Here is a 27,963-nt window from a genome sequence, read left to right as displayed (position 1 = left end):
ACTGTCATGCCACAGTAAGAGAGCCAAGACAGAGCAAGGCAGCAGGGAGATGTCTTCTCTATCTAGCCTCAGAAGACACATGTCATCGCTTCCGCCACCTTCTATTCGTTAGAAGCAAGTCAGTAAGTTTGACCTATGTTTAAGGGGAAGAAATTAGGTTTCAACTTTTGAAGGCAGGGGTGTCAACATATTTTTGGACATATTTTATTTTATTTATTTATTTTTTGAGACAGGGTCTCACTCTGTTCCCCAGGCTGGAGTGCAGTGACACAATCATAGCTCACTGCAGCCTCGAACTTTTGGGCTCATGTAATCCTCCTACCTCAGCCTCCCACGGTAGCTGGGACTACAGGCACTTGCCACCATGCTGAGCTAATTTTTTTTTTTTTTCTGTCACCCAAGCTGGAGTGCAGTGGCATGATCATGACTCACTGCAGCCTCAGCCTGCTGGGCTCAAGCGATCCTCCTGCCTCTGCCTCAGCCTCCCAAGTAGCTGAGACTATAAGTGTGCACTACCACGCCTGGCTAATTTTTGTATTTTTTGTTTTGCTATGTTTCCCAGGCTGGTCTTGAACTCCCAAGCTCAAGCAATCTTCCTGCCTCCGCCTCCCAAAGTGCTGGGATTACAGGCATCAACTACCTTGCCCAGCCATGGACATATTTTATACCTACCACTGGCTTCTGTGGTTGAAAGGAACACATGTCAGCTTGTCAAGGAGGGAGGCCCGGTTCTTTCAAGACTAAGACTCATGTGGCTTTGCAGAGCTAGACCGGGGTTAGGACCCTTAGCAGCTGCAGTTCCTGAGTCTCCTCACTGGTGCTCCAGCATCAGTGTGACTCCAGTGCATGACCTTTTAATTCTTTATTGCAATGATTCCCAGACTTGTAAATTATTCAGATTTCTGAGACATCCCCTCTTGACTCGGTAGTTTGGGGTGTGGCTCAGGAAGCTGCATGCTTAAAAGCACTCCAGGTGAGTCTTAGGTGGGTGAAGACGTTGCCTTTACTCTGCTTTTCCTTTCTATATTCCAGGGGTCAACAAACTTTTTCTATGAAGGGCCAGAGAGTAAATATTTTAGTATTTGTGGGACAGATAAGTCTCTGTCAACATATTTTTAAAAATCCTTTAAAATGCAAAAAGCTGGCTGGGCACAGTGGCTCACGCCTGTAATCCCAGCACTTTGGGATGCCAAGGAGCGCGGATCACCTGAGGTCAGGAGTTCAAGACCAGCCTGACCAACATGGTGAAACCCCATCTCTACTAAAAATACCAAAAATTAGCCGAGTATGGTGGCACATGCCTGTAATCTCAGCTACTAGGGAGGCTGAGGCAGAAGAATCGCTTGAACCCAGGAGGTAGAGGTTGTAGTGAGCCAAGATCGCACCACTGCACCCCAGCCTGGGTGACAGAGCAAGTCTCCATCTCAAAAAGAAAAAAGAAAGGCAAAAAGCTGCTGGCCAGGTGTGGTGGCTCATGCCTGTAATCCTAGCATTTTGGGAGGCCGATGTGGGAGAACTGCCTGAGACTAGGAGTTTGAGACCAACCCAGGCAATGTAGAGAGACCCTCATCTCTTAAAAAAAAAAAAAAAAATTAAAAATGAGTCAAGTGTGGGGGCACACCCCTGTAGTCTCAGCTACTTGGGAAGCTGAGGTAGGAGGATCACTTGAGCCCAGGAGGTCAAGGTTGCAATGAGCCGTGAATGCACTACTGCACTCCAGCCTGGGTAAGAGAGTGAGACCCCGTCTCAAATAAAATAAAATAATGTGAAAGCTATTCTCAACTCCCTGGATTTGCCAACTCCTTCTCTACCCCATGGCTTCTGCTCACCCTGACTTTGGTTCACTTAGGTCTTTTCAAGGCTTCTGTCTTTCTCTACCTCAGTTTCAACTTTTCCTGCTGACTTCTTGAGTTCCTCATGAGGTCCCCAACTGACTCCCATTACCTGTCATCCAGCTAGTTCTTGTTTGGGCTTGTTGATTGAGGCCCCCTCCTGTCAGCCTGTGGAATGCTGAGAGGAGGGGTCACTGCCTTCATCAAATGGTGCCCCAGCCTGCCCCTAGCAAGAGTGGAATACATCCCGCTTCATCAGGGGCGGGGGCTGTGTAGGGACCCAGTGCCAGCTCAAAGGTCAGACCCCAACTAATTACGAAGGATGCTGGTTCCCTGGGCACTGAGTGGAGAGATGAGGCACAGGACATGGGATGCTCAAGCTGGAGGGGCTCTCAGAGCTTCCAAAGCTGAGTCCTCTTCCCCAGGGGAACTTGCCTGAGATCCTCCAGCAATCAGAGGCTGACATGGGACCAGAGCCCAGGTCTTGGACTCTTGGTGTGGAGTTCTCCTGACCAGTCCATGCTGCCTTCTTGCATTTATACACAGCTGCATTTCCACTGTGCACATCTGCCCTGTTTCCCACAATGCACCAACCTGGGCAGATGAGAAGCATCAGAAGGCATGTCACCTCTGACATTCCCACGCAGAGATTCTCCCCTAGAGTAGATGATAATAGATTCTGAAAGCAAGGCAGAACGTTCCTGGATATCTAGCCCACATGCTTACCAACAGGGGAAGGGACTAAGACCAGATCACCAGAGGGGAGTGACTGGCCCAGGCCATGTCACAGAGAGATACAGTGTGCCGGGCATCACGCTAGGCCTTTTTGTGTTGTTGTCAATGCTGTACTGTCCTCCCAGACACAGCAGCTGCTGGAAAGGCTGTCAGCTGACAGCTCTCAGCTGTTATCTCTCTTTGGGACTTGTCTTACCTGGGGAGAGCAGTTTCACCCTTCCTAGGGAAGCCAGTGTGCAAACACTCACATCAGGCTAGTTGAGGTGACTCAGACCTATAATACCAGTGCTTTGGGAGGCCAGGTGGAAAGATCATCTGAGGCCAGGAGTTTGAGATCAGCTTGGGCAACATAGCAAGATCCCATCTCTACAAAAAAATTTAAACAATTGTCTGAGCATGATTGTGTGCACCTGTAGTCTCAATTGCTCAGGAGGCTGTGGTGGGAGGATTGCTTGAGCTTAGAGGTTTGAGGTCACAGTGAGCTATGATGGCACCAGTGCACTCCAGCAACAGAGCAAGACTCAGTCTCAAAAAAAAAAAAAAAAAGAAAAAGACTCACTCTAACTTGGAACAACTGTGAAGGGTCTTCCAGCTCCAGAACTTCTTGGAGGCTGAGGCTTTGTGGTAGCTTCAAAATGCCTCCCTCTGCCCCAGTCCTGCTTCCTTCTCTTCCCAAGAGCTCTCTCTAATAAACTTCCTGCATGTCAATCCCTGAGTCAGAGTGTATTTCCCAGAGGCACACTCTGTGACACAGCTGTTATGTCATTTATCCTCACCACAACTCTGAGAACTAGTAGTACTATCCTCAGTTTACAGGAGCTGAGGCTCAGAGAGGTTCGCTGAATTGCCCAATATCACACAGCACATGAGTGGTGGAGCCAGGATGCAAATCCAAATCCTACTGCCTCCAAATCTCACACTCTTTCCACTCTCTTGGACCAGTTCTCTTGACCACCCTTGTCCTTTGTTTTAGGGGCAAGTTTGACCCCCAGGACATGGACAAGAACTTGAATGCCATCCAGACGGTGTCAGGGATCCTGCAGGGCCCCTTTGACCTGGGCAACCAGCTGCTGGGACTGAAAGGTGTGATGGAGATGATGGTGGCACTATGTGGCTCAGAGCGCGAGACGGACCAGCTGGTGGCTGTGGAGGCCCTCATCCATGCCTCCACCAAGCTCAGCCGTGCCACCTTCATCATCACCAATGGAGTGTCACTGCTCAAACAGATCTACAAGACCACCAAAAATGAGAAGATCAAGATCCGCACACTGGTGGTGAGTGGGCTCAGTACCACCCTCCTACTCAGTACGAGGTGCCATGCCAGGCACCAGGGACACCAAAATGAATGAGTTGAGGCTGCTGTCCTTGAGGAGACCAGGTTCAAGGGGGCACCAGACCCAGCCACAGACCCCTGCAGAACAGGGCAATATCCAGGGGGCTTGTGAGGATGTAGATTCAGAACCGTGAACTCTGCTGCTTAACCCTGAGGACGTTTGTCTCCCTGCTTATGAACAACATGAACACTGAGGAGCTTGTGTCCAGAATGCATTTTCAGAGCAAATTCTGAAGAGTCACTTTCCTTAATCAGTTTCTATAAGGTATTTTTTTTCCACTTTCATTTTACTTTTTGTTTTTTTGAGATGGAGTCTCACTCTGTCACCTAGGCTGGAGTGTAGCAGCGAAATCTCAGCTCACTGCAACCTCCGCCTCCCAGGTTCAGGTGACTCTCGTGCCTCAGCCCCCAGAGTAGCTGGAATTACAGACGTGTGCCACCACACTCAGCTAATTTTTGTATTTTTAGTAGAGACGGGGTTTTGCCATGTTGGCCAGGCTGGTCCTGAACTCCTGACCTCAGGTGATCCACCCCCCTGGGCCTCCCAAAGTGCTGGGATTACAGGCGTGAGCCACTGTGCCTGGCCTGAAATTATTATTATTATTATTATTATTTCAGACAGAGTCTCCCTCTGTAGCCCAGGCTGGAGTCCAGTGGCATGATATTGGCTCACTGCAACCCCCATGATCTCGGCTCACTGCAAACACCGCCTCCTGGGTTCAAACGATTCTCCTGCCTCAGCCTCCCAAGTAGCTGGGATTACAGATGCCTGCCACCACACCCTGCTAATTTTTGTATTTTTAGTAGAGATGGGGTTTTACCACGTTGGCCAGGCTGGTCTCAAACTCCTGGCCTAACTGATCCACCCGCCTCGGCCTTCCAAAGTGCTGGGATTACAGGCGTGAGCCACCGCACCCAGCATCAATTTTTTAAAAACAAATTCTAGCTTCTGACTAAAGTGAATTTTCTCTTATGAAACCGCCCCCCTAAGAAGAGTCCAATTTTCTCTGGGTAAAATTTTGTACATCTGAATCTGTTATCCAGAAGATAGGATTTCTCTGTCAGTTTCTGTGCCGTAACAAGGTTCCCCATTGAAGCTTCAGATATGGTTAACTTGGTCTTGCTGGTTTTTCAAAATGGCAGGCACAATACATCTGTGGGGTCAAAATGGTGGGGGAAGGGGGCAGGTCAAGAATTTGCGACTTTATGGGCCTCTACCCTAACCCAGAGCATCAGGGAAAGTATCTCAGCAGAGGTGACACCTGAGCTGAGTTTTACGGTCTGCACAGAGGTGGAGCCAAGCAAAGAAAGAGGGGCGAAGTGTTCTGGCCATAGAAACCTGTTTGAGCAAGGCTTCATCCCCAAGCCTTGGTGTCTCTGATCCTGCATGTGTCTGCTGTCTCCTCTCCTCCTCAGGGACTCTGTAAGCTCGGCTCTGCAGGCGGCACAGACTACGGTCTCAGGCAGTTTGCGGAAGGGTCGACAGAAAAACTGGCCAAACAGTGTCGCAAGTAAGGGGGCTGTGTTTCCCAGGCCCTCCGTCTCCTCACGCGCCTTCCGGGCAAGAGTCTCTGGGGTGTGCTCTAATGGAGTGTGAAAGGGACCTCACCCCTGGTTCACCACCCTGAAATTGCTTCACCCAGCGCTGGGCCCCTTCCCATGTGTGCTCCCTCCTCACTTCCAGGTGGCTGTGCAATACGTCCATAGACACTCGGACCCGGCGCTGGGCAGTGGAGGGCCTGGCCTACCTCACGCTGGACGCTGATGTGAAGGACGACTTTGTCCAGGACGTCCCTGCCCTGCAGGCCATGTTTGAGCTGGCCAAGGCAAGTGTTGGGGAATCTGGCCCGACCGCAAACCTCAGGAAAGGTCTGCTGGGTCCGGACCCACAGGGAATGGATCCCAGTCTTCCTCCCGGCTCTACTCCTTACCCCTGTATAAACATGATTGGTTATTTCCCCCTTTCTGGCCCTCATTTTACCTGATTGTAAAATGGACTCCCGACTCCCAATGCCTTCCAGAGATGGGAAGATGCACAGGAGGGCAGTTTGTTTTCCTGGGGCCCTCAGGAGGTGAGGTCTTGAAGGACCTGAGGCAGCTAAAAAAAAAAAAAAAAAACGGGGCATCGTAGCATGCGCCTGTAATTCCAGCACTTCGGGAGGCTGAGGCAGGCGGATGGCTTGAGCTCTGGGGTTCAGGACCAGCCTAGGCAACATGGTGAAACCCCAACTCTACAAAAAATACAAAAATTAGCTGGGCGTGGTGGCACATACCTGTAATCCCAGCTACTCGGGAGGCTGAGGTGGGAGGATTGCTTGAGCCTTGGGAGATCGAGGCTGCAGTGAGCTAGAATTCCAGCTCTGCACTCCAGCCTGGGTGACAGAGAGAGACCTTGCCTCAAGAAAATAAATAAATAAAAGAGGCTGTGCCTGGCCTTTCTGGGAACCTGCCCTCCCTCCCAGGCCCTCCCAGACTCCTTTCCTCATCTGCTGGGCCAACTCCCTGGCTCTTTTCTACCAGTAAAGGGAGGAAGCATGGGAGAGATTTTCACCAGGACCGGAAAATGTCCAGCTCCCGCCCCATCTCCAGCTGGATGGGAAAGTGTTAGACTGGCCTTGTGGAAGAGGCGCACAGCGAGGATCTTTGTGGGACAGCTCCTATTCATACTGTCAGAGCTACTGTGGAGGGTGCAGGAGACACTGCTGCCTGCCTTTACAGGGAGAACCGTTCCTCTCCTGCGCTGCTGTCTTTCCTCAGAATGGGCCCTACCGGCTGCACTCCTCCGACACCAACCTGCCGGCCACGTGAGGGAGCATCCTGGAAGCAGAGGTTTGTCCTAAAGTTTCCTTTCTGCTTTCCCTCTCCCCAACCCTGTGCCTTCCAGACCAGTGACAAGACCATCCTGTACTCGGTGGCCACCACCCTGGTGAACTGCACCAACAGCTATGATGTCAAGGAGGTCATCCCAGAGCTTGTCCAGCTCGCCAAGTTCTCCAAGCAGCATGTGCCCGAGGAACACCCCAAGGTAGGGTCAGGCGCGACCCGGGAGGGGTCTGGTCTGTGCCACTAGGCCTCCAAAGGAGGTGGAACGGCAAAAGGAGTGGTGTCAGGAGTGGCACGGTGTGTGTTTGGGTGGTTGGGGGTAAGATACACATACACTGAATATGTTAATGGTAAACTTTCCCACCAGATGGTGTTCATGCTTTTTCTTTGTTTTTATTTTCTATTTTGAAAAAAATCCAACAATTTATAGTCTGAGAAAACAAACAGAGCCATGATGGACACTTTGCAATTTGTGTTGTTGATTTTATGGATAAAAGACAGTTTTATTTCATGTCTCCAACAGATAACAATTTGATTTTCCCAGATTTCTGGATTTTGTGACATGGGTGCTAAGTAGGAATCATGAGAGGCATGGTCAGCATTAGCCCAGAAGTCACAGATCCCCTGGAACCCTCTCCAACAATTCCCTGCACATGAAGATATGATTTGTGTGTGATTTGCATAAGAATATTTGCAAGATATTGCCAGCCAATAAAATCATTTAGATTTTTTTAATGATCAAAGTAATATAATCATGCTGCAAAACGAGTTAAAATGTGGGGGAAAGAAAATAACCACTCATGATTACGTCATCTCCACATGACTGCTGTTGGCATTTTGATGTTATGTTACCTACCAGAGGCTTTTTTTCTATGTATCTTTTTTCCTTTCACAGTTATAATTAGAATATATTTATCATTTTGTGCCCAATTTTGGAAAAATATGTTTTTCACATTGCCATCTCATTCTCTGAATCATTTTTATTTTATTTATTTATTTTTTGAGACAGAGTCTTGCTTTGTCACCCAGGCTGGAGTGCAGTGGTGAGATCTAGGCTCAATGCAGCCTCCGCCTCCCAGGTTCAAGTGATTCTCCTGCCTCAGCCTCCCGAGTAGCTGGAATTTCAGGCACATGCCACCACTCCCAGCTAATTTTTGTATTTTTAGTAGAGACAGGGTTTCACCATGTTGGCCAGGCTGGTCTTGAACTCCTGAACTCAAGTGACCCACCCACCTCGGCCTCCTAAATCATTGGGAATCCAGGCGTGAGCCACCACACCTGGCCTCTGAATCATTTTTGAAAGCTGCATGATGTGCAGAGCATGTGCTGTGGCTGTGAAGTTCCAGTGTGGCTTCCAGGGCTTGCCCAGGGTTGTCAGCCCCTTCCCCACCATTCCTCACTCTGAGGATTATCTGTAGGGACTCTTTAACCCTGGGTTGACTTTGGGTTTCCAGCAAACCCAATCCATTGTTATGGCGGCTTCATCCACTGTGTCCTTTCCTGCCTATACCCTCTCTCTACCTCCACTCCCACCCCAGCCTTTTCCAAGAAAAACAATATACGCATCATTTAGTCTTTTGGATTATCTGTCTTTTATTTCATTCCTCTGTGAATGAGAGAATCTTTGGGACTGGTTTTCTACGGTATCAGCTCCTCAGGGTCTGTCTTGGGATTAGGGAAGGCAAGGAAGAAGAGAGGAGAGACAATCACACAGGACAGCAGGGCGTGCTGTATACCCCTTGGCAGTTGCTTGGGAAGAGGGAATCTGGAGAAGTGTCTTAGTTTCCTATTGTTTCTAGAACACATTGCCACAAGCAGTGTGGCCTAAGACGCAATTTTTACTTTTTTTTTTTTTTCTTTTTTTTGAGACTGAGTCTCCCTCTGTCACCCAGGCGGAGTGCAGTGGTGCAATCTTGGCTCACTGCAACCTCCTCCTCTTGGGCTCAAGCAATTCTTCTGCTTCAGCCTCCTGAGTAGCTGGGATTATAGACATGCTCCACCATGCCCAGCTAATTTTTGTATTTTTAGTAGAGACGGGGTTTCGCCATGTTGCCCAGGCTGGTCTCGAACTCCTGGGCTCAAGTGATCCACCCACCTCAGCCTCCCAAAGTGCTGGAATTACAGGCGTGAGCCACTGCGCCTGGCCCGGTTTTAAAAATCTTATAGTTCTGGAGGTCAAGAGTCCTAAAATGAGTCTCGCTCGGCTAAAGTCAAGGTGTTAGCAGGGCTGGTTTCTTTGGGAGGTTCTAAGGGAGAATCATTTTGTTGCCTTTTTCAGCTTCTAGAGGCCACCTACATGCTTTGGCTGGTGACCTTGAACCACTCCGACCTCACTTCCATTCCATTGTTACATCTCCTAGTACTAACTCTGATCTTCCTAGCTCCCTCTTATGAAGATCCTGGTGATTATATTGGGCCCACACAGAAACCTAGGCTTACCCCCTCATCTCAAAATCCTTAACTTAATCGTGTCTGCAAAATCCCTTTTGCCATGTAAGGTCCCACGTTCACAGGTTCCAGAGATTAAGCCATGGATTTTTTTTTTTTTTAATACAGAGTCTCGCTGTGTTGCCCAGGCTGGAGTGCAGTGGTGCGATCTCGGCTCACTGCAAGCTCCGCCCCTGGGTTCACGCCGTTCTCCTGTCTCAGCCTCCTGAGTAGCTGAGACTACAGGCGCCCGCCACCATGCCTGGCTCATTTTTTGTATTTTTAGTAGAGACAGGGTTTTACCGTGTTAGCCAGGATGGTCTTGATCTCCTGACCTCGTGATCCGCCTGCCTCAGCCTCCCAAAGTGCTGGGATTACAGGCGTGAGTCACTGTGCCTGGCCAGGCCATGGACATCTTTGGAGGCCATTATTCAACCAACCCCAAGAATTCAGAAATGCACCATCTTTGGTTCCAATACAGATTGGCCTGGCACCCAGGACCCTCCCACATTGCCATCTTTTCATCTCCTCAGGACAAGAAGGACTTTATAGACATGCGGGTGAAGCGGCTTCTGAAGGCGGGTGTCATCTCTGCCCTGGCTTGCATGATGAAAGCAGATAGTGCCATCCTCACTGACCAGACCAAGGAGCTGCTGGCCAGGTGGGGCTGCAGTGGGCCAAGACTTGGAACTAGGGCTGGGGGCTGAGGGGCCTGGAGTGCAGCACACTGGGCAGGGAGATAGAAATGGTGGGGGCCTAAATGAGGAGATAAACTATTGGGAAAGCCTGGAGAAAGGTCTGAGGGGATCAGCTTTGAAAAGTGACATGGGACCAGGGGTGGTGGCTCATGACTGTAATCCCAGGGCTTTGGGAGGCCCAGGTGGGAGGATTGCTTGAGCCCAGGAATTCAAGACTAGCTTGGGAAACATACTGAGACCCCATCTGTACAAAAAAATTTTTAAATTAGCCTGGCAGGGTGGTGTGCACCTGTACTCCCAGCTACTTGGGAGGCTGAGGCAGGAGGATCACTTGAGCCCAGGAATTCAAGGCTGCAGTGAATGATGATGGTGCTACTGCACTCCAGCCTGGGTAACAGAGCAAGATCCTGTCTCTATACAAAAAAGAAATAAAGAAAGAAAGAGAGAAAGAGAGAGAGAGAGAAAGGAAGGGATGGTGGAAGGAAAAAAGGAAGGAGGGAAGGGAAAAGAAGAAGGAAGGAAGGAGAAAGAAAGAAAAAGAAAGAAAGAAAAAGAGAGAAAGAAAGAGGAAGAAAGGGAAGGAAGGAAGGAGGGAAGGAAGGAAGGAGGGAAGAAGGAAGGAAGGAGGGAAGGAAGGAGAGAGAGGAAAGAAAGAGGAAAGAAAGAAGAAAGAAAGAAAGAAAAAAGAAAAGAAAAGAAAGAAAGGGAAAGGAAAGGAAGGAAGGAAGGAAGGAGAAGGAAAGAAAGAGGGAAAGAAGGAAAGGAAGGAAGAGAAGTGGCATGTTGGGCAGGTCATCACAGGTGGAAGTTTGTATCAGGAGAAAGGAGGCCACTGTTCCTTCTTGTTACCTTGTTCTCAGAGATTAAAGGCACAGTCTGTGCGCAGCCTGGCCAGGGAGGCAGGCAAGATTATAGCTACAGTCCGATGCAATGGATGCCATGATGTGGGAAGCATAAAGGGCTGGTTGGAGCACAAGCAGTGTTCCCCAACCAGCCAGACTGGAGGGGAGGTGGGTGGGCAGCTGGTAAGGCCTCCTGGGGGATGTGACAACTCAAGCTCTGAAGGAAGCAAAGGAGCCACCTAAATGCAGGAGAGGGAAGGTTCCAGGCAGAGAGAATAGCATCTGCAAAGACACTGAGGATGGAGAGAGAATGAGTGAATTTGGGGTTCTCCTGCAATATGTCTGGGGCAGGGAATCCATAGGAAGGGCTGGTGCTGTATGAGACAAAAGAGGAGGCCAGAGCCAGATCATGGAGGACCTGGGGCACATCCATTGAAGTTGAAAAGCTTCTCCTGGGTGGTTGCGTCCCTAAATAGTGATAGTGAGGAGTGCTCTTTGCAGCCTCACTTGGCCTCACTTCCTTCCCAGCCAATTATTTCCATGATGTCATCTTCCCAAAGTGGTTAATTCTGGGGCACAGGCACACAAGTGGCACTTTCCATGGTCTCCCTTTTCATCCCAGGGTTTCACTGGCTCTGACTGGCTGGCCTGCTGCTGCTGCTGCCTGGGAAGGTGTGCTGGTGTATTAACTCTTCTCCTTTCTTCTCGGTCCCACAGGGTATTCCTGGCACTGTGTGACAACCCAAAGGACCGAGGCACCATTGTGGCTCAAGGTGGTGGCAAGGTAACTGGGCAGGTGCCTTCCTAGAAGGTGCCTTTGTGCATGCTCTTTGCCTAGCGCAAGAATTATGTACCCTCTGCCCCAACTCGACCTCCTGGAATACGGCCACCAGTTATCTGCGCTGTCTGTGCTCATAGCCCCAAGCCAATTTCTGCTTGACTTTATGCTATGATGGTATGTACTTTGGAATCCCATCTATCCTCCTTGCTGTTGGAAGGAAGCACCGTGCAAAGACAGACCCTGGACTTTGATGTACAAGACTTCTGGTTGAGTTCTTGCTCTTCCCATTTTTGACTGCATAACCTCAGGCAAAATACTTAATCTCCCAGCCACAGCTTCTTCATCTGTAAAATAGGGGGAAAATCACACTTTCAATTTGCAGACTGTCACAAGAATTAGAGAAAATATAGAAAGTATTGATTCATGGTAGGTGCTCAATAGATGTCTGATGTTAAGATTGGGTTTGGCTGCAACTCCGTCTCTATTAAAAATACAAAAATTAGCTGGGCCTGGTGGCGTGCACCTGCAATCTCAGCTACTCAGGAACCTGAGGCAGGAGACTTGCTTGAACCCAGGAGGAGGAGGTTGCAATGAGCCGAGATCATGCCATTGCAGTCCAGCCTGGGCAGCAAGAGCGAAACTCTGTCTCAAAAAAACAAAACAAAACAAACAAACAAAAAGATTGAGTTTGGCTTGGGCAGAAAGTAAAAAATTTGTTGACTGAATTATTTATTTTTCCAAAAGCTGAAGGAATATTTAGGTGGGTGGGAGGAAGTGGGGTAAAGACCTGAATGTGCACTGGGAACCAAGAGGAGTGAATATGTGATTAAGGATTTAATTGTTTTCCATGATGTGCAAGGGCTAATTATACGGCAGAATTTTCCTGGACCTCCCATGGGACAGACAGACAGCACCTGGAGCAGGAGGATAGGCGGGAAGCCTCTGGATGTCTGTGACTAAGTAGTGACCTTGCCCTTTCTTGCAGGCCCTGATTCCCCTGGCTTTGGAGGGCACAGATGTGGGCAAGGTGAAGGCAGCCCACGCTCTAGCAAAGATCGCTGCTGTCTCCAATCCGGACATTGCTTTTCCTGGGGAGCGGGTAGGTGCTTGGGTAGATGGGATAGGGCAATGGGAGGGGTCTCCTCTGCTCCTAGAGGCCTTTCCCCTTGTCATTCTACCTCGAGCCTGGGACAGGGGCGTGGTGCTGTCACACGGAGGGTGATGCATGGAGGCACCTGGATTCCAGGCCTGGTTCTGCCTCTGACAAACCGGATTGCCCTCTCCAAAATTCAGTTATCCTATCTATAGAGTAAAGAAAATAATCCTGCCTGTCAGGATCATTGTGAGGATGAAATCAGACAATGTATGAGAAAGTGCTTTGGAAACTTTACAGCTGGTCACCTATAAATGTGAGGCACTCAGGGAACAAAGTCCTCACCTGACCAAACCCTTGACCCCTCCCCAACAGGTGTATGAGGTGGTGCGGCCCCTCGTAAGACTCTTGGACACACAGAGGGATGGGCTTCAGAACTATGAGGCTCTCCTAGGCCTCACCAACCTGTCTGGGCGGAGTGACAAACTCCGGTGAGTGTGGTGAGTGTGGCAGGGGTGGAGAGAGGTGGCTCAAAAAGTGTTTGTTTGAAATTTCACATAATGTGCTGAGAATGCTCTTCTCTGAAGACAACACAAAGGCAAGGGGTGGGATTTGAGTTAGCACTTAGTAAACCACACAGTGACTATACCAAAGCCAAAAGATGCTATAAGGCCCTTCTTTTTCTTTTCTTTTTTTTCTTTCCTTTTCTTTTCTTTTTTCTTTTCTTTTCTTTTCTTTCCTCTTCTCGTCTCTTTTCTTTCTTTTCTCTTTTCTTTTCTTATCAAGACCGAGTCTTGCTCTGTCGCCCAGGCTGGAGTACAGTGGCACTATCTCAGCTCACTGCACCCTCTGCCTCCAGGGCTGAAGCTATTTTCCAGCCTCAGCCTCTCGAGTAGCTGGGACTACAGGAGTACGCCACCATACCCAGCTAATTTTTGTATTTTTAGTAGAGACAGGGTTTCCCCATATTGGCCAAGCTGGTTTCAAACTCGTGACCTCAGGTGATCTGCCCGCCTTGGTCTCCCAAAGTGCTTGGATTACAGGTGTGAGCCACCGCACCCAGCCAGCACTTCTTTCTAAAGTAGTAATGATCACCATTCTAACTGGCATGAGATGGTGTCTCATTGTGGTTTTGATTTGCATTTCTCTGATAACCAGTGATGATGAGCATTTTTTCATGTGTCTGTTGGCTGCATAAATGTCTTCTTTTGAGAAGTGTCTGTTCATATCCTTTGCCCACTTTTTGATGCGGTTGTTTTTTTCTTGTAAATTTGTTTAAGTTCTTTGTAGATTCTGGATATTAGCCCTTTTTCAGATGGGTAGATTGCAAGAATTTTCTCCCATTCTGTAGGTTGCCTGTTCATTCTGATGATAGTTTCTTTTGCTGTGCAGAAGCTCTTTAGTTTAATTAGATCCCATTTGTCAATTTTGGCTTTTGTTGCCGTTGCTTTTGGTGTTTTAGTCATGAAGTCTTTGCCCATGCCTATGTCCTGAATGGTATTGCCTAGGTTTTCTTCTAGGGTTTTTATGGTTTTAGGTCTAACATTTAAGTCTTTAATCCGTCTTGAATTAATTTTTGTATAAGGTGTAAGGAAGGGATCCAGTTTCAGCTTTCTACATATGGCTAGCTAGTTTTCCCAGCACTATTTATTAAATAGGGAATCCTTTCGTCATTTCTTGTTTTTGTCAGGTTTGTCAAAGATCAGATGGTTGTAGATGTGTGGTGTTATTTCTGAGGCCTCTGTTCTGTTCCATTGGTCTATATATCTGTTTTGGTACCAGTACCAAGCTGTTTTGGTTACTGTAGCCTTGTAGTATAGTTTGAAGTCAGGTAGCATGATACCTGACCCTGATAATGCCTCCAGCTTTGTTCTTTTTGCTTAGGGTTGTCTTGGCTATGCCTGCTCTTTCTTGGTTCCATATGAACTTTAAAGTAGTTTTTTCCAATTCTGTGAAGAAAGTCATTGGTAGCTTAATGGGAATGGCATTGAATCCATAAACTATCTTGGGCAGTATGGCCATTTTCATGATATTGATTCTTCCTATCCATGAGCATGGAATGTTCTTCCATTTGTTTGTGTCCTCTTTTATTTTGTTGAGCAGTGGTTTGTAGTTCTCCTTGAAGAGGTCCTTCACATCCCTTGTAAGTTGGATTCCACGGTATTTTATTCTCTTGGTAGCAGTTGTGAATGGGAGTTCACTCATGATTTGGCTCTCAAGGATCTAGAACTAGAAATAACATTTGACCCAGCCATCCCATTACTGGGTATATACCCAAAGGACTATAAATCATGCTGCTATAAAGATACATGCACACGTATGTTTATTGTGGCACTATTCACAATAGCAAAGACTTGGAACCAACCCAAATGTCCATCAATGATAGGTTGGATTAAGAAAATGTGACACATATGCACCATGGAATACTATGCAGCCATAAAAAAGGATGAGTTCATGTCCTTTGCAGGGACATAGATGAAACTGGAAATCATCATTCTGAGCAAACTATCACAAGGACAGAAAACCAAACACCGCATGTTCTCACTCATAGGTGGGAGTTGAACAATGAGAACACATGGACACAGGGCGGGGAACATCACACACCGGGGCCTGTTGGGGGTGGGGAGCTGGGGGAGGGATAACATTAGGAGAAATACCCTAATGTAAATGACGAGTTGATGGGTGCAGCAAGCCAACATGGCATGCACATGTATACCTATGTAACAAACCTGCACGTTGTGCACGTGTACCCTAGAACTTAAAGTATTAAAAAAAAAAGATATCCAGGTGGATAGTGGGATAAAATGTATTCCTCTTTGGAAGCAGGAGTATGTCAGCATGTACTGGGTTGGGATTCTTTTGGTTGACAGTAGCAGAAAACTTAACTATAATAGGCCTAAGCATAAAGGAAATTTATTGGCTCATGTAGATAAAAAGTCTGGGGTAACAAGATTCAGGTGTGGCTTGATGCAGGGCTTACAAAGCTGCCTTAGGTTCCTGTTCTCTCTGTCTCTCCTCTCCTTTCTGTATTGCTTTAATTCTCAATGGGCTTTTCTGCTCTCTCATGGTTATAAGGGCAGTTCTGGCCTTCACATCTTCTTGCATCTACATCCAGGATGAGAGAGAGAGAGAGAGAGAGAGAGAGAGAGAATTTCTTTACTGCAATAATACAGAGGCTCTCCAGTTGGATGATATCCAGAACCCACTGCTGTGGCCAGGATGCCATGCTATACAATTTAGTTGAGGCCCATGGTGCCCCTCCTAGAGCTGGGGGCAGTTTGATGCCACATAAACCATGCTGGCTGAGGATGTGGGAAGGACAGCACCAGAATGGAAGAATGGTCCCTGGGTGGCCAGAAAACCCCTATGGTCACGGCAGAAGACTCAAGGGTCTTTCTTCCTCCACCCTCCTACCCTAGGCAGAAGATCTTTAAGGAGAGGGCCTTGCCAGACATCGAGAACTACATGTTTGAAAATCATGATCAGCTGCGGCAGGCGGCCACCGAGTGCATGTGCAACATGGTGCTCCACAAGGAGGTGAGGCAGGGGCTCAGGATGGAGACCCGGGCGTGATCAAGGCACGAGAGGCAGGCCAGGGTCAGGGCCTGGGGTGAGATCGGGAGCTCTTATGATGGCATTAAGGTAGCATTTTGGGCAGAAAATCCAGGAATCCCTAAATATTTCCTAGATTATAGCCCCCCTCCCTGTAGGGGCCCTGAGAGAAAGATATGCATAAAGGAAAAAATACAAAGCTGGGGCTTTCAATCCAAACCCTGGGCTAGATGAGGTGGAAGGCACCATTTCCCTAAGTTACTTAGGCCCAAATAACCTTAAAACAAAGCAGGATATGAGACCAGGGCCTCTCAGAGGTCAAGGAAGGCTAGACCACTTGCATTTATTGAAGCTCCACATATATAAAAAAATGAAGAAATGCCAGATACAGTTATCAGCCATTTTAGGATGTCTTAAATGTCAGCATTTAATGAACTACCACTGTTCCCATAGAAATTGCAATGCAATATAACTGTACTCAGCACAGAATAATTACAGGGTTTATAAAAATAAAATGAATTCAGAACATGCCGTAGGCTTCATGGTCCAGTCATGGGACAAATGATACCCATCTGGTGAATGTCTTCTTCTCCCCATCCTGTCAGAGTACTGCTGTGACTGTAGGTGCAATCTTATCAGAGATAACAGCAGGGTCTAAATTTGAGGCCCTTCATTAACATGAGGGCCAAGCCGAATGTCCCTCCTGGGCCCCCACATAGGGGCTAGCGTGAGACCCAGTCTGTTTACCCTCAACACCTGAACCTTAGACCTTCTCACTGTTATAGGGGAAAACCTAACCCATTAAAGCCTATTAAAGGCCAGGTGTGGTGGCTCGTGTCTGCAATCCCAACATTTTGGGAGGCTGAGGTGGATGCGTCACTTGAAGTCAGGAATTCAAGACCAGCCTGGCCAACATGGCGAAACCCTGTCTCTACTAAAAGTACAAACATTAGCCAGGCATGGTGGTGGGTGCTTGTAATCCCAGCTACTCGGGAGCCTGAGACATGAGAATCGCTTGAACTTGGGAGGCAGAGGTTACAGTGAGCCGAGATCGTGCCACTGCACTCCAGCCTGGGTGACAAAGCAAGACTGCATCTCAAAAAAAAAAAAAAAAGCATATTAAAGTCAGGGGGAATGAAGCTACCAGGTTCTACCAGGGAACTGGCCTAAGGCTGGGCTGGGGGCCTGGCAGCCATAGGGGAGACAGAGAGTGTGTCCAAGGAGATGGGCAGGGAGGCTGAGAGGTTGAGAGAGGTAATGGGAGGAGGGAGGCAACCTTTCCTATGGGACCACCGGCTGCTGCAACAACCCAAGTCAAAATGTTCAGTGGTCCCAATAGGATAGAAGTTCATTTCTTGCTCACCATGTCAAAGTCCTATTTGGATTGCATGGCTCACTTTTTTTTTTTTTTTTTCTGAGATGGAGTCTGGCTCTGTCACCCAGGGTAGAGTGCAGTGGTGTGATCTTAGCTCACTGCAACCTCCGCCTCCTGGGTTCAAGCAATTGTCCTGCCTCAGCCTCCCGAGTAACTGGGACTACAGGCACGTGCCACCACCCCCGGCTAATCTTTTGTATTTTTAGTAGAGACGGGGTTTCACCATGTTAGCTAGGATGGTCTTGATCTCCTGACCTCGTGGTCTGCCTGCCTTGGCCTCCCAAAGTGCTGGGATTACAGGCGTGAGCCACCGCGCCCGGCCGGGTGGCTCACTTTCAAGCTGACTCAGGGATCCAGGCTTCTTTGATCATCAAGAACTGTCTTCTCCTCTGCCACACTGGGAGTGGATTCCATTCTGACGGTGAATGGGGAGACAGACTGAGGGAGAGGTGCCTGAAAGTGACACATCACTTCCACTCATGTTCCATCTATGAGAACTAGGCCACCACCACATCGAGATGTGAGAAATGGGGGAATGTAGTCCATGTAAGGGCAGCTGTGTCCCATGAGAGGGGGCCATGCTGACCCCTCTGATATATGGTGACGTCTGCCATGCTCTCACCTCCCATGACCACTGCTCCAGCTTCAGGGAGATGCAGGTAGAGGGTCACATCTGGGAAGCTGTGATCTTGGTCCCCTTTTGGAGTTCCACTTCTAGGAAACCTGGCCCAGTAGAATGCGCTGAGACTTGACCACCTAGATTTTACAGTAGTGCAGAGGGGTGAGGATGAGATGCTGTGAGGGGTTAATACCTCTCTGAGACATGTCAGGGCACTGGTCCCCTGGAAGCTCTTCTCCTGGTTTTCAGATCGTTGGGAAGCCTCATCTCTCACCTGGTGGAGACGGCACTGTAGCTTTCTAATACCAAGCAAACCACATAATTGTTCCCTGCTTCTGCCCCAGTCCCTGCAAAATCATTTTATGGAAGACCCTGAAGGCCCATCCATTATGGGAGAAACCTTCCAATGTTCCCCAAAGGGATGGGAAATACAGTTCCTCAGGCATCATCTACCCTGCAGGAGTCTGTGCCTGCCTCCTTCCTCTGGTGTGGAAGCTGAATGCAAACAGAGGTGGTGAAGCACACTAGATGGGGAATTCCTTATTTTCTTTACTTGGAAGAATGTGTAGCCCCTTCATTCAACCAGTCAGGGAAGGCTTCTTGGGGGAGGTAGCATGAGTGACCTGCTCAAAGGGAAACTCTAAGAGATCTTGGGTCAGAGAACTTCAGATGTATCTTTCCCTCTTCAGGCTGGGTAGATTGGGGACAGTTTTCTCTGAGCCATGTTCCTGCCTCCCACAGGTACAGGAAAGGTTCTTGGCTGACGGGAATGACCGGCTGAAGCTGGTGGTGCTGCTCTGTGGGGAGGATGATGATAAGGTGCAGAATGCGGCTGCAGGGGCTCTGGCCATGCTGACAGCAGCACACAAGAAACTGTGCCTCAAGATGACTCAAGTGGTAAGAGCTGGCCCTGGGGATAGGACGGGCTGGGTGGGCTCCAGGGAATCTCCCCACTCACAGACCACACTGGATGATCCTCTGGGGAGGCCAACTCCTAAAGAAACCCCTCGCAGCCCCCAGGCATCTGTTCCTACTGCCTAAGGAGAGGAGGGTCTATTCCCTTCAGTGCCTTACATTCATTATTTGGTCTTCCCAAGTGTGCTAGCTCAAACCCTCCCACTGGAGTTTCACCCATTACCTTTAGTGGTGCATATACCTCATTGCTTAAGAACAATAGCAATGCTAACCACTGCCATGGAGCTCCAGAGCTTCCCAAGAGAAGCACGGATGTGGTTGGGATGCCATAAGGAGCTTATGGTTTGGCAAAAAAGCTGCAGATTCTCTTAAGTGGACACAATGACCAGCTCCTATGAGACTGTGGCCATTGCAGCAGGTGTAATGGAAATGATATCTGTATAGTCACAAACATGGGAGTGCACAATGAAACTTTCCTTATTTCACCAAACTGAAGAGTTTGTGGGCACTCATCTCTTCCCATGGTGAAAAATGTGGACCTCTCAATTCAAAGGTGTTCATGTCTGTTTTAAAGGGCGCTCTTTTAGATAGTCAGCGTAAGGTATGTGTGTATCAGCGGGTGTGTTCTCTAAGTTCCAAGGGGGGTTATGTTGTCCTGGCATCTGGCAAGGGTGTATCTGCTGAATGTAGCTCATCCTGCATGGTCTTTGGACTTCAGCTTCTTTCTCTAAGGCAAGCTTCTCAAAACTGTAATGTGTGTAAGAATCACCTGGGCAACTTGTTAAAACAGTTTCCTAACATGTTCTGATTTAGTAGATTGGGGGATGCTAACAGCTTGGAGACCACACTTTGAAACCGCTGCCCTAGAGCAGCCTCTGCTGGTGTCGCTGGTCACATAACTCTTGTTGCAGGTCCTCACAGGACCCTCTGTGACTCCTTGCACTTACTGAGTGCCAGGTGTTGCCCTAAATGTTTACATTTATTAAGTCATTTAATTCTCCCAACCACCGTGTGAAGTGGATATTATTATTATCATCATCCCTATTTTACAAATGAGGAAACTGAGGTGCAGAAAAGCAACTAGCCCAAGGCCACACAGGCTGTTAGTTGGGAAGGGATTGGGACCCTTCAGGATTGCCAACCCACTCCTGGCCACTTTGTCGGTCTTCCTTGCGGGGCTCAGACATCTTGGCTGCATTTTTGTTCTGACATGGGGCTTCCTGGGGACTCTGTGAAGCTGCTCAGACTCATCTTTTGTGCCACCCCATGGCCATGTTGGATGCTGGACATCTCTGCAGTCTCATGTCATCTGGGCTATGCCCTGGGCTATGCTTCCTGCCCTGGAATCCTATCCTTGTTGAGTTTCTGTCACTGCTTCCTTTGACCCTCGGTGACTCATCCCAGGGAGCGATGGGCCCTGGACCCATTATCAGTTACACTTCAGCGTAGAAACTTTCCAGCATAGAACCGTGCCACAGCTAGCTGAGCTTTCATGTTCTTTCCTTGAGATAGGACATTCAGTGCAGTTTACAAAAGTTGGGTTAGATGCTCAAAAGCCAAGAATTTGCCTTTTCTTCCCCCTGTGTCTGTCTACCCATGTGCTTGTGGAAAGCGAGCCCTGCTGACAAATGCCAGGTGAGGGGAACAGGTACAAAGAAGCCCAAGGGAAAACCTTTGCATTGGTGTTTTTTTAAAATTTATTTTTATTTTTATTTTTTTTTTGAGACAGAGTCTTGCTCTTTTGCCCAGGCTGGAGTGCAGTGGTACAATCGTGGCTCACTGCAACTTCCACCTCCTGGGTTCAAGCAATTCTCCTGCCTCAGCCTTCCTAGTGGCTGGGATTACGGGCGTGCACCACCATGCCTGGCTAATTTTTGTATTTTTAGTAGAGAGGGGGTTTCCCCATGTTGGCCAGGCTGGTCTCGAACTCCTGACCTCATGCTCCACCTGCCTCGGCCTCCCAAAGTGTTGGGATTACAGGCGTGAGCCACCGCACCTGGCCTGGGTTGGTGTCTTAAATCATCACGTACTTGCCCTGCATCCACTTCTACTTGTTGAGCACTTACTGTGCTCCAGCCCCCATACTAAGCTCTTTCCATGTATCATCTCATTAAATCACTACAATGTTAGAGGTAGGTATAGAAGATGACCCTGAGGCTTACAGAGGTTAAATAACTTAGCTGAGGCCATATGGTTGGTAAGTGGCTAAGCTGGGACCTGAACACTGGCCTCTTTGACTCCACATCCCCATGCTGATGACCATTCTACTCTGCTGCCCCAAGTGTATCTGTTGAATGACACAGGAGTCAAGCCTCCTGGTTCTATTCTTAGCATTATCTCTGTCTCCTGGGATGATCAGAGGAGTCTAGAGTCCTACCTTCCCAAGAATAGAAGTTGGGTTGCTTCACAGCTGGGAATGGAGGAAGAATGGAAGTGAGGATACATTTAAGACTCTTGTGTTGATTCCAGTTAAAGTCAGGGCTGGGGGACAGCATGTCTGCATGCCTGGAGCTGATGTCTCAAAGGGCACCTGGTTTGGCAGAAGCAGGCATTGCCCATGTGCCCAGGGTGAGAATCCTCCTTTTGAACACTCTGCATCCCTGTTCTTCTCAGGCTTGCAGTGGTCTGGCCCTTTGCTTCTTAAGCTGCTTAAGAAATAAATGAATGTGGGAAAATGAATCCTCTACTATTTCCAGATGCATGACCATAACTAAGTTATGCTGATTCCTTTAGTCCTTTTGTTTTTGTTCATTTTCTGTTGCTATAACAGAATACCTGAGACTAGGTAAAAGAAAAGAGCTTCATTTTGGTTCACAGCTCAGGAGGGTGGGAAGTCCAAGATCAGACAGCGTCATCTGATTTGCTTTTGGTGAAGGTCTTATGCTGTGTCATAGCATGATTTAGAAGCAGAAGGGGAAGTGTGTGTGTGTGAAAAGGATAAAACACAAGAGGTGGCAATTGGGGCCATGAGTGGCTCTCATGATTACTAGTCTAGTCCCTTGAGAGCAAGAACTCACTGCTGCAAGAATTAACACATTCCCGTGACAGCAACATTAATTCCTCTTAATGACCTAATTACCTCTTAAAGGACCCACCTCCTAACATTGCCACACCAGGGACCACATTTCCAACACATGAACTCTGCGGACACACTCAAACCTAGCACCTTCCTTACCTTTTTCCCTGCCTCCAGACAACCCAGTGGTTGGAGATCCTTCAGCGGCTTTGCCTGCACGACCAGCTGTCTGTCCAACACCGGGGCCTGGTCATTGCCTACAACCTACTGGCAGCCGATGCTGAGCTGGCCAGGAAACTGGTGGAGAGTGAGCTGCTGGAGATCCTGACTGTGGTGGGCAAACAGGAGCCAGATGAGAAGAAGGCAGAAGTGGTTCAGACAGCCCGAGAATGTCTCATCAAGTGCATGGATTATGGCTTCATTAAACCAGTGTCTTAGACAGCGACCCTCAGGGAGGCTGGGAGTGGTCCTGTACTGTGCAGAGTCCTGGATTGGGTTCTCCTGGAGAGTCAGGTCATCTAGGGATCATAGCAGTGACAATGAAGTCTCAATATAAAGGAAAGACTTGATTGTTCTCTGAGTTGTGAGTCTTCTCCTTTGTCCTGACAGAGTTTGGATGTTTCACTCTCTCTTGCTTCCTGTCTCCTTATATTTGTCATGTTTCAGAAATTCCCAGAATAATTTTCACCCATGATTAGAAATAGGTTGGATCATTCTTTCTGTACCCATTCTGAAGGCCAGGATAATAGGTTGAAGTTCTTTATATTTTGGAAAATGGATTTTGTGGTAAGGTAGGAACTAACGGGTGTGTGCATATAAAGGTTAATGCTGTTGTATTTGGATGCTGATCTGTGCTGTTTTCATGACCTCTCTCCCACACTACTTGAATCAGTCTGTTCAGAACTGTGTGTTTCACCTGCAGTGCTCTGTCCCAGTCCCATGCTCATTCCCATCACTTCGCTGTGATGGAAATAGAGTTTATGTTCAACAATGGGGCATGACCTCTGCAATTTGCTTGGGAAAGTCTTCCAAGCAAGATGGACATGATGAATACAAATAAGAGCTACTCAAAGTACTTCAAACACAAAATAAATAATTCATTGGCTCATGTATCTTGGCCACCCAGGGAAGGTCTGACATTGTTAGATCCAGAGTTTCAAATGTCATCACCATGGATGTGTCTTTTTCTCTCTCTCATTTCCCCTCCCCGTATCTTGTCTTTTATTTATTATAGGTTTGTCTCATTCCCCGGCAGGCTCTCTCCCTGTGATAGGAAAGAGAGTCCCCAGCAGCCCCAGGCTGACATAGTTGTTATAGTTCATTATGGAAGAGAAGAGAGAAGAGCATTCTCAATAACCCAGCAAAGTTCCCAGGGATGACTCTGATATGTCTATGTCTCAGGTCACATTTCCATCTATGAACCAATCATATTCAGAGGTGGAATGCTAATTGGCCAGGCCTGGGTCATATATACAAGTCTAGGGAAGGAATGAGCTTCATCCCTGTCCAATTGACATGGACTGATTAGGGGTATTAATGGAAGAGGTGTGCCACCACAAAAGAATGTACCCTGGGCAGATCAAAGAACATGTTCTGTATGTCAGGCTTGGCCACAAAAGAATGACACAAGTAATATGCCATAGATCAGGACCTCTCTGTTAATATTGCCTTTTTAGCATGGTTAAGATAGCTAAGATCTAGTATTGTCACGCCGGTATGTCCCAATTCTACCTACGTTTATTGAAGGGTCAACAGTTCTGATCTCAGCATTGGGTAAAGGGTGGGACATTCAGATTTACGGTCCTTGATAAAAACAATTTACAACGTTCTGTTGTGTAATAAATGTAAGTGTACATATGCCTGGGACATCAGCTGGAAAAGGGACAGATTATCAGAGAGCTGCACTGTTGCGGTATGGGCCAAATCCAAAATAATACCCGCTGTACCTCTAGAGAACTAAAACCTTAGTTTCTCAGATCTTTTCTGCACTAATGGTCTTTACATACAGCCTACATTTTACTAACTCTTGCATGGGCTTGTTTCACAGCAGGAAACTATATTCATCATATCCTTATTATGACAGAGAATGACAACATTCAAAAGGGTGTGGCGCTTCTGAAAATATATACAATAAATGGCATGATTTGACCTCTGTCAAATTCTTCTTTCCTTCTTTCCTCATATGCGGGCTTGAGTGGGTGTATTTAGCTCCTTTAAAGAAAACTCTTTCACAGGCAGGGCCACACTCTTACTCGTTTTGATCTCATGAGGTTACATCTGCCAGTGGCGTTCAGGGCCAGTTAGATAAAGTTCGTCTTGTTTGGATTGGAGAGACTTTTTTTTTTTTTTTTTTTTTTTGAGACAGGGTCTTGCTCTGTAACCAAGGCTCAAGTGCAGTGCAGTGGTGCAGTCATGGCTCACTGCAGCCTTGGTCTCCTGGGCTCAAGTGATCTTTCTACTTCAGCCTCCTCAATAGCTGGGACTACAGGCACACACCACCACCCCCAGGTAATTAAAAAATTTTTTTTTGTAGAGACAGGGTCTCACTATGTTGCCCAGTCTGGGAGACCACATTCTTTAACATGAATATTTGTAAATAGTCCAAGAAGATCTAGAGGAAAGCTGAATTCCTTCATCTGATTTTTGTCACTGGGCTGCCTCCCATTGTCTGGCTAAGTCTTCATGGGAGGCCTTTAAGAAAAGCTGTGACAAATACCTTTGTTTCCCACTGCCTAGGTTACATAAGTAGTTGGCTTTTCCAGCCTAGACTCTTATATCGTTGCTTGTAAGAGGGCCCTTCTTTGCAGATTTCTATTTCTTTTCATCTATGCTTTCAAATAGGCAGATGCTAGCCTGAGATCATCTCTTTATTGAGGTAGTTTGCTGAAAAACAGCAAGGAACAGCCAATACCTGCTAGAAACCTAGAAAGTTGTTTCTAGGTTTTTCCAACCAATTCTCTTACAGAAAATCTATAAATACCTTAGAGGTATGTTTCTTAGTTTCCCAACATATAATGGGAAAATTCATCATTTATATTATTACTTTTAACTGAAGTATGTTGTTATCAGAGAACTTGGTCTGTGTCATATTAATCCTTTGCCATTTGAGAAGCATACAGTTTTAAAGTTTATATCTCCAAAAGGATATTTTGTAAAAATTTAACCCCTTCGACTCTTAGTCTTCTCATTTGTGAAAGGTAAATAATAAAGAATTTCTGTTCCTAGTAAGAGTAACTTGTGGCAAAACAATACCATGACATACAAAAATTGAAAAACTGGGCAAAACTTAAACAATCTGTTTAAGGCACCGAGAGCCATTAAAGCAGTGAGACCAACAAAAAGGGAAGCACCAAGGAGGAAGCTTAACTTTTTGGTAAAGTCGATTCCATTTGGGATGTTTGCCAATTTGTTAGCAGAGGTTGTGAGTCACAGAGGTTTAAGTGTCTGAGACACCATTTATTAAACTGTTAGAAGAAGAAATAGAAAATTTGAATAGTATTATACTTATTGGATAAATTGCGTTTGTAATAACAACAACGATGGTAAGGAAAGCCTTCCCACAAAGAAAACTCAGGCCCATTTAGTTTCACTGGTGAATTCTACAGGCATTTAATAAAGAAACAATGCCATTCTTTTGTTTTCTTTTTTTTTTTGAGACAGGGTCTCACTCTGTCACCCAGGCTGGAGTGCAGTGGCGTGATCACGGCTCACTGCAGCTTCAACCTCCTGGGCTCAAGCGATCCTCCCACTCAGTCTCCTGAGTAGCTGATATTCACTGTTAGTCCTCCAACTTAATGTTTTTTTTTCCTTTTTAAAAACGGTTTTTTTTATATATAGAAATGGAGATTCACTATGATATTATAGGTGCATCAAGTATTTTTATTTTTTATTTTTTGTAAAGACCAGGCTGGTCTTGAACTCCTGGGCTCAAATAATCCTCTCACCTCAGCCTCGCAAAGCGTTGCGATTACAGGTGTGTGCCACTGCGTCTGGCCAAAACAGTACCAGTCTAATGCAAACCCTTCTAGAGAAGATAAAAGAAAGGACACTTTCAGCTCTTTTTATGAGGATAGCTTGATAGCAAAACTTAACAAAGACATATAGGAAAATTGTAGACCGGTATCTTTTATGACTATAGGTACAAAATCCTTTACTAAATACTAGCACCCCAAATCCACCAATATATAAAAAGATAACACATTAATCAAGTTATGTTTATTCTAAGAATAATAAGTTGGTTAATATGAGACTATCAACCAATATAATGTACTACATCAACAGAATAAAGAATAAAATAATATGATTATCTCGATAGACATAAGAAAAGTTTTTGATAAAATTCAGTAACAATTCATGATAAAACTCTTCAGTAAACTAAAAATAGAAAGAAGCTTCCTTAATGTGATAAAGTTTATCTGTATAAAATCTATAGCCACTGTGATATTAATTATCCCCTGAGATTAAGAATGAGATAACAGTACTTGCTATTACCAATTGTATTCAACTTTGTACCGAAGAGCATAGCTAGTACAAAAAGGCAAGAAAAGGAAATGAAAATCATAAAATTGGCCAAATGTGACAGCTGTTACAATGGCAGGTTACAGGTTAGCCAAGCGGGAGGCAGACATATGTTTCAGGGGAGGGGAAGGCTATTTCCACCATATGCAAGTGGATGCTGCATTGGACACTGATGGGCAGAACCATCATGCTGGAAAATAATTTTTTATTTTCATGACAGCCTACCATTGAATTTACAATTCTGATATTAATGAAATATCTCTATAAAGGGTTGAAGTGTCTTCCTGCAACAATTGCCAAGGAACAAAATTGTCAATTTATTAATGAAACACGACGTGTGTTGAACAAGACAAGCTGGGTCAAGCATTTGAGGATGCTTTTGAGGCACTGAGGCAACATTCAACTGGAGATCTCTAGTACTCGCCAGATTACAAAAATCACCTGGCTTTAATCAATTATTGTCCTCACGTCAAAGGAAATTCCAGCTGCTATGGAGTGTTGCCTACAGAGGAACCTGTCTGTAATTGGAGAACGGTAATCAACAGTGCTGCGGACTTCTATTTTGAAGGAAACATTCATCAGTCTCTGCAGAACATAACTGAAAACCAGCTGGTACAACCCACTATTCTCCAGCAAAAGTGGGGAAAAGGCAGGAAGAAGCTTAGACTGTTTGAATACCTTCACGAATCCCTGTGTAATCCAGAGATGGCACCTTGTATTCAGTGGGTAGATAAAATCAAAGGCATCTTTCCGTTTGTATCAAAAAACAAAGGAAAACTTGCCGAGCTTTGGCGGAAAAGAAAAGACAGTTGGAAGACCATGACTTATCAGAAAATGGCCAGGGCACTGAGAAATTATGGAAGAAGTGAGGAAATTACCAAAATCCGGAGGAAGCTGACTTACCAGTTCAGTGAGGCCACTCTCCAAAGACTCTCTCCATCTTATTTCTTGGGGAAAGAGATCTTTCCCCAAGTGTGTTAAACCTGATCAAGAATATCTCAGTTTAAATAACTGGAATGCAAATTATAATTATACATATGCCAATTACCATGAGCTAAATCACCATGATTGCTAAATATACTCTCATATTTCATGGTTTCCTGGCATTGGAAGTCCCTACAGTTTTAAGGATTTCTCACTCTCTATCTCTTTTTTCCTTCCTCTGAAGGAGTTTAGGATTTTTCTCTTAAAGCAAATACTAAAGAGAAAAAAACCAAGTAACTTTATTTGCTGCTTTTATCAAAGAGCATGTAATCTATACTAACTCAGTGGGAAATTCTGCCAATGAGCAGCTTTTTTTTTTTTTAATACTCTATGAAGATTCAATGAAAAACTTTATTGTTTCAAATGATTAAGTCCATTTGAAAGTATAGACTAAATGTCCTTGTTCTGCTCTTACTATTC

General features: G+C 46.5%; 1 protein-coding gene and 1 pseudogene across 2 annotated transcripts in view; both read left to right on the top strand.

The window, feature by feature from the left end:
• Positions 1–26,212, top strand: part of UNC45B (unc-45 myosin chaperone B) — a 40,851-nt gene extending 14,639 nt beyond the window's left edge. For both annotated transcript variants that reach the window (XM_019026170.4, XM_019026169.4), the window contains exons 10-20: positions 3,541–3,841; positions 5,317–5,411; positions 5,585–5,726; positions 6,785–6,925; positions 9,684–9,811; positions 11,408–11,474; positions 12,457–12,570; positions 12,940–13,055; positions 15,984–16,101; positions 18,852–19,007; positions 22,219–26,212. In XM_019026170.4, the coding sequence (XP_018881715.2) occupies positions 3,541–3,841; positions 5,317–5,411; positions 5,585–5,726; positions 6,785–6,925; positions 9,684–9,811; positions 11,408–11,474; positions 12,457–12,570; positions 12,940–13,055; positions 15,984–16,101; positions 18,852–19,007; positions 22,219–22,479 (1,639 nt within the window). In that variant the 3' untranslated portion in view covers positions 22,480–26,212. The remainder of the gene's footprint in view (positions 1–3,540; positions 3,842–5,316; positions 5,412–5,584; positions 5,727–6,784; positions 6,926–9,683; positions 9,812–11,407; positions 11,475–12,456; positions 12,571–12,939; positions 13,056–15,983; positions 16,102–18,851; positions 19,008–22,218) is intronic.
• Positions 26,213–26,898: 686 nt separating this feature from the next.
• Positions 26,899–27,673, top strand: LOC101129038 (transcription factor Spi-C-like; annotated as a pseudogene).
• Positions 27,674–27,963: the final 290 nt, after the last annotated feature.

This window comes from Gorilla gorilla, chromosome 4 (assembly GCF_029281585.2).
Source record: "Gorilla gorilla gorilla isolate KB3781 chromosome 4, NHGRI_mGorGor1-v2.1_pri, whole genome shotgun sequence".
In the NCBI taxonomy this organism is placed as follows: domain Eukaryota; kingdom Metazoa; phylum Chordata; class Mammalia; order Primates; family Hominidae; genus Gorilla; species Gorilla gorilla.
The sequence above is the reverse complement of the archived record's forward strand: the minus strand, read 5'-3'. Positions and strand labels throughout refer to the sequence as shown.